Below are 11111 nucleotides of genomic sequence, written 5' to 3' on the forward strand. Positions count from 1 at the left end.
AATGATGGAGATCGGTAATATACTGGACTTGCTGTGAGCGTCCTGTTCCCCCACCCTTGATATTCCTGTTGCCAGCAATTAGTAGTGTAACTTTATCAGTTTTCTTGGGCAGGTAAACCTTGTGCAGTACAGTTTTTTAATGTTAAATATTCATTACCCTTAAGTTTATTTGATGTTCATGATTGCAGTTAAGATGATAAAGGTATACATAATATAATTTTCAGATTTTCTTAAACTTAATGAAAGGTTGTAAATGAAACTACCGTGATAATGTATAGATATATAATATATATTTAACTTTTTTTTAATAAGTTTTCCAAAGGAATCCATTATTTACAAGAGTTTGTGCAATTATAAGCTTTGTATCAAAGTTAAAAGTGCCTATTGCATACATTTTATAAAGCCTCAAACAAAACACTTGTGCATTCTGTATTAGCAACTGAAGAATGTTGTGAATATTTTCAAGCTTTCAACATTTACTATAATTGACTTTTAGCACAGAATGACTTTTTTTTCACCCATAATGTTGATATTTCACACTGCATCATAACTCTTGTGTAGAGGAGTCATCAAATATATTAGTACAGCTATTAACATCAGCAAACAATAACTGAATGACTGAAACACAGAATGATAATTCACGAAGACAGTGTTGACCTTTCACACTACACTATTGTATATGTACAGTACATGTTGTTTTCTTGTGTAACAATAATACCTTCAGTAAACTGCCAGATTAACTGTTCAGTTCCATAGTCATGTAATACTGCACAGGTCATGATATTAATGGCTCATTCTCCATAGTGTCAAAGGAGTCAGTCTTAATAAGAACATGTTAAGCCTCTACAATAAATAGCTACCTGAACAAGATATACCATCAGGTAGAAGAGTGTGTATGTGTGTGTTTAACATGCAAGCTGTAAAAACCTTAAAGAAAGGGGGGAAATTATAGAGATGATTAATTGATATGAGAGCTGAGATAACAAGTTGAACATTATAACGTATTATCAGATGGATTATGAACATTACATACAAACGGACGGATAAAGTTTGGACAACATACATGGACATAGAGGTACAATTGTATTAAAACACAGATTTGGTATTAATGTGATTTCTCATGTTCTTCATAACACAGAAAAAGTTATCTGTAGGTACCAACACAACCAACAGACAAAGGGACGGATAAACTTTGATCACATGGGGGGTTGGGATAAACAAATGTACAAACTGCAGACAACTATAGAAAGTGTGGCTGTCAATTTTCCATTTCACAAACACAAAAGTGAACAATATGTTTTAAGTAGTTCAGGGTATATTTGGATGAGGCCCCATTTTATTAGCAACCTTGCCAATACAGTACAGTACCACCATTGGGTCTGTAGATTTGTGCATATGTTTACAAGTACAGTACAGTATAGTAATGTACACTGATAACAAATCTTATCCATGCATCTATTTTGAATAAAATTTATTCATGGGCTGTATTTAAAAAAAAAATGTACGGTAATACGACCTGATAGCCATTATTGTCCAGGGTTCAGACAAATCTATCAGTAGCTAGTTGACAAAATGTAAAACCTCGAAAAATTTTATACATTTGCAAGTGCTGCTACTGTGCTGTACTGTACATGTACTTCCCTCACAATGCCAGGGTACTGCACCTATAAGATCACTCTATGCACATCAGTTCTCAAATAACAAAGTCAAGTTCAGTACATGTAACCTCAAGAGTCTTGGACTGAGAGGCTTCTGTAAATTGGATAATTATGTAAGGTTATTATTATTATGAACATGTTACCAAGGAAAGCATGTATTATAATCATATTACAGTACTGTATTATGAATTTCTATAAATACTGTATCTGTACACTAACTTGTTCTCTCTCACTATTATTAAATCTTCAAATAGCATTCAATGTGTCATCATTCTCTTACAGTCACCAATTGACTTACTCCTCAAACTCATATTAAGGCAAGTACTGTAGACTCACCACTACACACACAGTCACTCAGCCAGTTACCTGATTGTCCAATTTCTCCTTATTTACTCTCATATAACATGTAAAATATTAATTCATAAGCATCCTATGTATTATAGAATGTTCAGATCTTTTGAAAAACAGGATATTTCTTAAAGTAGATTTTGTGTTGACAGATACAGTACAGTACTGTACTTCACTGTAGTGTTTGATTATTTTATTGAGGTAATGGTGTAGGCTTTTCCACAGAGCTTGTGCATGAAGCTGATCTCTACTGGAATATTACAACTCAGAGACTTTAACTCCTTGTGTATGGGGTCTCCTCTTTGCTGAATAAAATTGTCTTGCCCTAACCAAATAAAATACTGTACTGTATTAAAAGTGGCACCCCGTAGCAAATGGATTAAGGTTTCGCACCACTCAGTGACAAAACAGTTTGTAAAATATTGTTTTTAAAAGCATAATTGTTGAGATACACTGCTAAGTATTTTGTGCCATTTTCACCAAGTTTTGTAATACAGTTGAAATCACAGTATGTGTTTCAGCAAACTGAGAATAGGTTTTGTTATCATCCAGTGTGTAGGTGTCGTCTTCCCAGGCAATAAGGGTTGGATAAGAGCTAAGGTCTTTAGGATCACCAAATTCAAATTATAAAGCAGTACATATCACCTTATTTTCCCTGCTTAGCTTTAGGTATCAGACTTAGACGTAAAGTACTGTAACACCTTATGTTAGTGCTCCAACACCTATACGTTAAGCCCTTTGTTATATCCATACAACAATTATTACAAACAACATTATGTTCAAGGCTATTACTGTACTGACTCCCAATTTGTATTTACTATAGGTGACTAAGCATATCTTGGGTACAGCAGACCACTTAAGAACAGCAGACATGAATCAGTCAGACCAAACATAACCCAATGACCTTAAGATATGTTGGTAATGTGTTGCTGCAGTTCATTACACATGCGTACTACAGTACAGTACAGGCACATGTCTAACTAAATTGACCTCTTTTGTGCAAAAGCCTTTTATCTTGTACTGTATGTGCTATGGCATTTCTGGCACTAATTGGGGGAAGGAAAGGTAATCAGACCTGGTCTGTAGCCACTTCCTCCATTCATAGTACATTATGTAATGGCACATACAGTAATACTGACTATGACACTGCTGATGTTTAATAACACATAAATATAAAACATTTTACAAAATAAAAGGTATCAATAAACAATAAAGGCCTATTAAATGAAACATTGCAACAAATATGTAAAATATATATTAGTTGCATAACAATACTGTACAATGAATGCATAAATTGATAAAATAACAGAATATTTTTATATACATTTTATAAAGTGAGTTTAAATTAATGACTAGACTGAGTGTAAATATTATTCTGTACAATTAAATAAAACCCAAGCTCTTAAAATAACACCATACAATTGCACAATTAAAACAAATATATTAATTCAAACCAAAAGCATTACAATTGACCTTAGCAGCTACTGCAGCATAGCTACAACCAGCATTATTGTTTAGCTCTACCAAGTTGCTTGGGTATGATACAGGCATCGAGAAAAAAGATTCATTGTTTCCTTGAGAGACAATGTCTTTGCACATTTTCATTTCTGGTGGTATATCTGGTATGGTATTTAGTTCATGTTGTGCTATATGACTTTGTTCTGCTATTCTACTTATTGATGGATGAACTCCATTATACATAGGTTGATTATTCTGGGTACTCTTTGTGATTTGATTTAGATTACTTGGTATATCACTAGTAGAAAATTGGTCTGGAGATATGACAGGTGCCCAGGATGTACCTGGTGAAGCAACACTGATAACTGGTATTGTGGTGGAAATTGTCTGTTGGTGGACGCCTGGGGAGGAAGTACCTGGAAAACTGTGCTCTAACCCAGCAGTACTGGAGGAAGCAACAGGAGTTGCTAGTGCTTTGTAATCTGTGGTTCCCATAAGATTTAGACTCCCTTTCACACATAAACTAGTGGGTCTTAAATATTTTGTTTCACCGAGTTTTCCTGCATCTTCTGATGGCTCTTCTTCATGAACCTGATTAGTTTCACTTAGAGATAAAGTATGAAAACGTTGCAGACAATCTTGTATAGATACAATTGTTGCTGCAACTTGATCAGTATTTTTCGGGGGAGGTATAGAGAGCTTGGAGAACTTGAGTAAGACATCGGGTGTGTGAGGCAACTCCTTCACACGGCTTGCCATTCTTTGTTCCCTCTTTGTCTTTGCCTTATGTCGTTTACTGACTTTAATGAAACCATCATCATCATCTTTAGGTTTAGAATAAAATGAACCTGAAGTATCTGGTGGAATCATATTGGAGGGACTACTATTACTCTCTGAAGAGGTTGAGGGTTTATTTAAACTACTTGTATTATTTAATGACTGGTTTTTTGAGGGTGAACTGACATCTGCTGTTCTGGTTGGAGTATTAGGAGAAAATAAATAGGTTGCTGATGACCTTGGTGTTGATGGAGTGGTAGCAGGTGTTAGACCTGGAGTACTTGGAGACAACAGCAGGCTAGCTGAAGATGCTGGTGTACATGGAGTGCTTCCTCCTAGTGAAGACTGCAAGTATGAGATCAAAACTTGACACAGTTTTCTTTCTTCTTCATAAGGCTCTTTACTTGCCTCATATTCTTCCCTGAAAATAAAGATTATTTGTCAGTTCATGCAATCTGGTGTACAATTTTATAAAAATCATATTTTGCTCTACAGTAAGCAAGTCAAGAATGGTATATGGTTGATACAAAGACACTTGATGAAGCAATATAAGAAGAAAATGTTGTAAAGAAGAATGAAGGTGTATGGTTTAAATGTTTACTACTCGAATTTTCATTAAGAGGAACCAAATAATGAGTTAACATTTAAAATATATACAAGTACATATAACATTAATTAGTTAGAAAAACTTCTAATTGAGAAAGGCTAGTACAGTACAGTAGGTAGTTTAGGGATTGTAGAAGAAATTCAATGAGTGTGTATAAGAAATAACACCAACAGTGACCGAGTTAAACTGTGGGAGGAAAGGTGCCACGGTTTGTTGTGGACGTAATCTATCATACACAGTAACGGAGTACAGTCCAGACATAATTTAAAACTGAAGACATGTACAGTATACTGTATATCACTATGTATTACAATTACAGTAAGTAGAGAGAGAGAGCCTTTAGGCCAGAATGAAGTGTAACAGCTCATGGTGCAGCATATATTGTACATACAAGAAAGTCCTACAGATACACTTACATGGATGATCAAACCTAAACCACAACTTACAAGAAACTATTGTTTACCAGTAGCTTATCAAGCATCTCAAAACCAAACTTACCATAATTTTCGTCTTTCCTCTTGACGCTCTCTTGTGTGTTCTTGCCGTAGGCGTTTCTTTTCTTCGTATCGTTTGGCCCGTGCAGCCTGGAGCTTGTGGTGGTGAGCCATCCATCCTTGTTCCAGCTTGGGTTTCATTTGTCTCAGCTGGTCAATAGCTAGGGGAACAAAAACATTTGAAAACAACTGTCCTGTGTGTGTGTCCTAACAGCTCAATAACTAATCAACAGAAATTTGAAGTGAATAACTTAGCAATGATGGGAAGACACTCACACTATTTTTAACCTACCTCATGATACCACACCGTGTAGGATTTTAACTGAAGGAGAAAATATTGAGACAAAACTCTAACATACTGTACTTTAACTCTGAGCAGGAAATGTATAAATACTGTACTGTATTTTGTATTTGGCTTTTAAGGCTACTGTGGATGTCTGTGACTTCTATATACATTATCTCACACTTGCAATCTTGGCCTCAGTGTGTAGCTAGATGTCTAAAGATCTCCCGCAAAAAAATAAATAAAATTCAATTAAATAGCATCTACTTACCTTTCTTATTTGATGAAATATCTCCCCTGACAGTAGCTATTGATTTCTTTATATCATCTTCTTGAGCATAGAGGGCTCTGATCTTCGAGTAATTATTATTGCGTTCTTCAATCAGTCTTGCTCTTTCTGCACGATATTTTTTGTTCTCGGCCTGAAATTAATAAACCCTAATTTATTCGCTCTTAATTTCAAACATCCTGCAGCACAGTGGGAAGAGGCTTGCAAGTATAGTAAAGATAACATTTATAAAAACTCCCCATTGTTTAATTTTTTCCTGTCATGATACAGGATAGTCAGACAGGTTCTAGTTTGTGGACCGGAGAGTGTTCTAATATGACAAAAGAACTATTTCGTCATTTGAGTAAAGATTTCCAGTTTAAAATACACTACTCAACTGTATGGTACTAACCTGTTTGGCTTCATATTCCCGAAGAGTTTTAACAGATCTCTGCAGCATAGATATCTCATCCAAGATCTTCTGCTCTTCCCTTGGTTTATAGTTGTTGTTTCGCAGTTGGTACTCCAGTCTCTCTATATTACCGTGTATCTGCTTTACACTGTGATATCGCAGCTGAAAACCAAACACACGTAAGACAAACATAACTATATCTTAAACTGGTTCCTGGTGTATCTGACTGATTCAACTGGCAAATCGGCAAGTTCAAATTATTCCTTGATTTTCATGTCTCTAACTTATCTGTACTCCCTGTATTCATGTTATAAATATCAGTTGCTTTAGTTTGTTTAATGATCTAATGAATTTAACTCCAGCCTTCCTTTGTGAGATGGAGACATATGTTTCAATGGAACAAACTAGTAGAGGCTACAGGTATGAGAACAAATGGAAGATAATGATAACAGGAGTGAGGAAGCATGATAAAAGTTAACTATAGTGCATTTTTTCTCAGCTGAGAAAAGATGCCCGGCCCCCTCCTCAAAAGTTAAAGCTGATTGGCTGTTGCAAACCTGTCCAATTTTGTCCAGAAGTAATGAAGTATTTCTAAATGAGTTTATTCATAATCGTTGGGATGACCGTTTCTGACGAGAAAGATATTTAGCTAAATTATATAAAGATACACACATTCATTATTTCAAACATAAGCACGTAGGAAGTTTATCAGAAGTATTATACATGAAATAACTGTTAAACTCGGGTAGCAAATTCACACGGTCCGACTAATTACCCAAATGTAGCCGCAATGAAGTCAAATGATGGTCGTACAAGCGTAAATTGGGCTGTGAATCACTTCTCGATTATTATTTGGTGTCATAAAGTCACAAAAAATTGGTAAACTTAATTTAATCTGAGTTGTGTTGTGTTGTGTTAGATTAGGTTAGGTTAGGTTAGGTTAGGTTAGGTTAGGTTAGGTACATGCACTTGATCTATTAACTCAAATTAAATTACGTTTTCCAATTTTTTTTTTACTTTGTGACACCAAATACTAGTCGAGAAGTGATTGGTAACCCGATTTATTCATGTAGGACCATTATTTGACTATATTGCGGCTACATTTGGGTAATTAGTCGGACCCAATTCACACTTTCGGAGGATGCACTTAATATATACTTATTTTTACCCACAATAAGGCATACTAAGACAAATTTCGTATCAGTAATACTATATTATGCAAAAACAACATTTTAAAAGATCAGAATCACATTGAAATATCACACGACCATCAGCAGAGGCGGGGAAAATTTGAAGTTGCTTGCGGGGCATCTTTTCTCAGCTGGGGAAAAACACGCTATAGATAAGTGGAGAGAATTACTGTAAAGATGGGGAGGAATGTAGAGTAAGGTGGTAGGAGGAAGAAAGGCTGGTGATGATATTGGATGAATAGACGTAAAGAGGAGTTATTGAGAGACAGACCTAGAGTGGGGTGGGAGGATGCTGCTAGGAGAGACTTAAGGAAGGTTGTCTATGATGTAAACTGGAGAGCATCAGTAATAGATAGAGATGAGGGAGGGAGGAAAGGGGGGTGGGGGTAAAATATGTAAGACCCCAAGGTTGAAGGAACTTGCAGTAGAGAGGAGACAACGAGGTGGATGATGAAGTACACACACCTCTAAAGCGAAGATTATGTAACTAATACAAATCTGTTTTTAAATAGTCTAGAAAATACTTGTTATATGCCTAATTCATTACAGCACTGTACTGTAACAATACATTACAAGGTATTACTTTTAACACACCTTTTGCTTCAGATGTGTAGCTTCTTCTGAAATTGTATTAATTGCTCCATTTGCAATGTTGATTTCTTGTTGCAAGGTGTCTTTCACCTGTGTGAGGGGTTGTTTACACTCGCGCACATTCTTCAGCGTCTCCATCAGCTGTGTCTGTTGGGGGAAACATCTTTTTTTAGAGGAATATAATACTGTATTGCTTTCCATCCTTAATCAGCCCAGTTTACTTGTCTCATAGTTACTAATACGTACAATCATACAGAAAAACAAGAGTGTCCTTACTAACACATATAAACTATACTGGATTTTCAATGAGAATAAGGTGATAAGAGGAAAAGTATGACTCACTGATGCATTTTTTTAATCACTGTTTCCAGCTGTTTTTGAGGTTAATGATTTGTGCACGTCCTCTTGAGGTGTCTGTATTGTAACCTTTAATCCACCCCATACTAAGCTACGAGAGGAGTAAAGTGATAGATCGATAAAAGTGTATATTTGAAGAAAACCTGTTTAGTTGGCTTTATCTAACTAGCTTTGTAGGCTAGTAAGATAACTAGCTTTAAAGGCTAGTAAGATAATTAGCTTTATAGGCTAGTAAGATAAAGCCAACCAAACAGGCTTGTAATAGCTTAACTTTACATAACTCACCAATTCTCCTGACTTGGCTTGCACAAGAGCCTGATGAGTTTCCAGCTTGTCATTGTACTCAGCTTGGCTCATCAAAGTGACTGTTCCGTCTGTTAATAAATAAAAATTAGCAAATTATGCTATGAAACTAAGATTAAAATATTGAACTTAGAATCATATTATTCTTTCAATGTTAATTTACACATAATGACTGTACTACTGTAGTTATACATAGTTAAAAGGCAATGCAATGGTGACTGATGGCCTGAAAATTTTATCTAAAACTATGGTAAAATAAAGTGATACAGTAACTCTCTTGATACTGACACAGGTACAGTATCTTTACTGTATTGATCCTGTAACTGATTTTTTTTACGTGTGAAATCATATCAACACTAACATTTGTTCAAATTATGGTAAATATTTACAATCGTTATGAGATAATGCAGAGTAGCTAACAAAGTTCCCCCTTAATTTTAACCCAATTCTATTTTTGTTAAATGCAAAAATGTTGATTTTACATTTATATTGAAGGTCATTCTGACAAGAGGACAAAATCACCATACATTACATTACAGTAGTACATGTATTACTTTTATCCTCAACGCCACTGACCGGCTTGTTAGCCGCATAAGTGGTCATTCATGCATCTGTTACACACTGTTGACAAATACTGGGCATGCACTGTCTGGGTAACTGAGGTGCCGTAATGCAGGCACCAGTGGTGGCCCTCCTTTGGAAATTTTCAATCAAATGACAGTCTCTAGCATATCTCGGGGACAGCAGCTCACTCTTGAAGAGCACTATGAGGGAAGGACCGTCTAGATATTGTATTTAAATAACCTTGTAAGACCTACTAGCTTAATACCACCATGAGTATGCCTTACAAATGCTCTCTTCCTAATAAATTCCTGGGAGACATGATATGAACTCTTATAGCCTGTACAGTATTGGTAATGCCTTAATTTGGAGTAAGAACTGTGAACTCTTGAAATAAAGTGCCAGAGAATGTTGCAACAGCACCATATGTGTTGCAATGACACAACATTTAGTGAAGTGGATAAAGTACAGCAACATTCCTTGTCACTTGTACTGCATAGTTGATTCCTATTCTACAGTATATTGACAATATTTTCATCCTCAAGAATGTCAACTAAAATTAAACTATACTACTGTGACTGCTCCTCTGCCTTTAATATAATTTATTATACCTGTACTAATAATATTTTTCTGGTTGTATAATGTATGTGGGGTGGGCGACCTTGAAATGCACTTTACTTGTGACTCACAACAACACTCCTAAACGTCTCGATCATCTGATTCTCTTCCCTGCATCACTTATATAAAATTAAGGTCCATTAACATTCAGTCAAACTTACCAGCACCAGCGTCTGGTTTTCCTTCGGTGTCATTCATGCTTGTGGTAGACGTCATTACGTATAAACCTCAATATTATCACATGACAAGTAGCCGAGGCCTCCACTCGCGCACACTCAGATGTTGTTGTTATGATCGGATCCTCCGAATTCCTGCTGTAGATATCTTGGCCACTCAAGTTCTCTTCTCCAATACTGTAACTTATTTACTATATTTCTACCACTTACTAGAATTTTCGCCATATACTCTAGTGATACACCTGAAAAAAAGAAACCAAATATTACTCTATGGTTTATAACTCGATTAAAACAATGTTATCTCGTTCGCTAAATGTAGATATTTCGGTAAATGTCACAAAAATATTTAGTTTTAGTATTATACCGTAGTACAATTGCAATGATAAAGCATACCTTCACTTGGCTTTTCTTATAAATAAATATTTTTGCAGAGACCACAAAACACGGTCCACTCTCTAGGGATTACTGTCCGTCTGTGGTCTTGGTGAGCTCCACCATCCCTATACTGTACTGTACGTAACATGGTGAAACACTCGTAGTTGTACGTTGGCTTCGGCCACGTTTTGAATGATGAGCTGTCATATTCGTTGTCCATACGTTCTGTAAGACATTTATTTAATAAGCAAAGATGTTTCTGACCATATATTGTATATTGCATCACGGATTATAAGATGAGAATTCGTGAAATTGAAGAACACGATGAGACGGAGTAAAAAATAACACCAATAAACCTGACATAAAATGTATCACTCGTACAACAACTTCACATCAAAACTACTAAAGCATCATTTCTAAGCCATTGATACCAGAAATTCCGTGCAGCCTTTCCCCGGAAGATGATGTGTTGCGTCATGTTATACCCGCCACCATAAGGCATAGCAGGGGGAGGTGCACAACATTGAGGTGTGATAATATAGAGTAAAGAAATTATAGAAAAAGAGTGAGAAAATAATGTTAAGGGAATCTAGAGAAACACTTAAATAGAGAGAAGATTTTAATAAGAAATGGCC

At 35.8% G+C, this 11111-nt stretch overlaps 1 protein-coding gene across 3 annotated transcripts; it reads right to left on the bottom strand.

Annotated features, from left to right (window-relative positions):
• Positions 1 to 268: 268 nt before the first annotated feature.
• Positions 269 to 10647, bottom strand: LOC121856186 (stress response protein NST1-like). 3 transcript variants are annotated; one of them, XM_042351527.1, is made up of 8 exons: positions 10495 to 10647; positions 10087 to 10343; positions 8729 to 8817; positions 8090 to 8233; positions 6306 to 6467; positions 5897 to 6047; positions 5347 to 5503; positions 269 to 4662 (listed from the first exon to the last, which is right to left on the bottom strand). In XM_042351527.1, the coding sequence occupies exons 2-8, from the start codon at positions 10139 to 10141 to the stop codon at positions 3450 to 3452; spliced, it is 1971 nt and encodes a 656-aa protein (XP_042207461.1). In that variant the 5' UTR covers positions 10142 to 10343; positions 10495 to 10647; the 3' UTR covers positions 269 to 3449. The 3 variants fall into 3 exon arrangements, with proteins under 3 accessions (XP_042207461.1, XP_042207463.1, XP_042207462.1); XM_042351529.1 differs by lacking the exons at positions 10087 to 10343; positions 10495 to 10647 and adding an exon at positions 9919 to 10012; XM_042351528.1 differs by lacking the exons at positions 10087 to 10343; positions 10495 to 10647 and adding an exon at positions 9301 to 9826.
• Positions 10648 to 11111: the final 464 nt, after the last annotated feature.

The sequence above is a fragment of the Homarus americanus genome, unplaced genomic scaffold (assembly GCF_018991925.1).
Source record: "Homarus americanus isolate GMGI-L3 unplaced genomic scaffold, GMGI_Hamer_2.0 scaffold48016, whole genome shotgun sequence".
NCBI classification, from domain to species: domain Eukaryota; kingdom Metazoa; phylum Arthropoda; class Malacostraca; order Decapoda; family Nephropidae; genus Homarus; species Homarus americanus.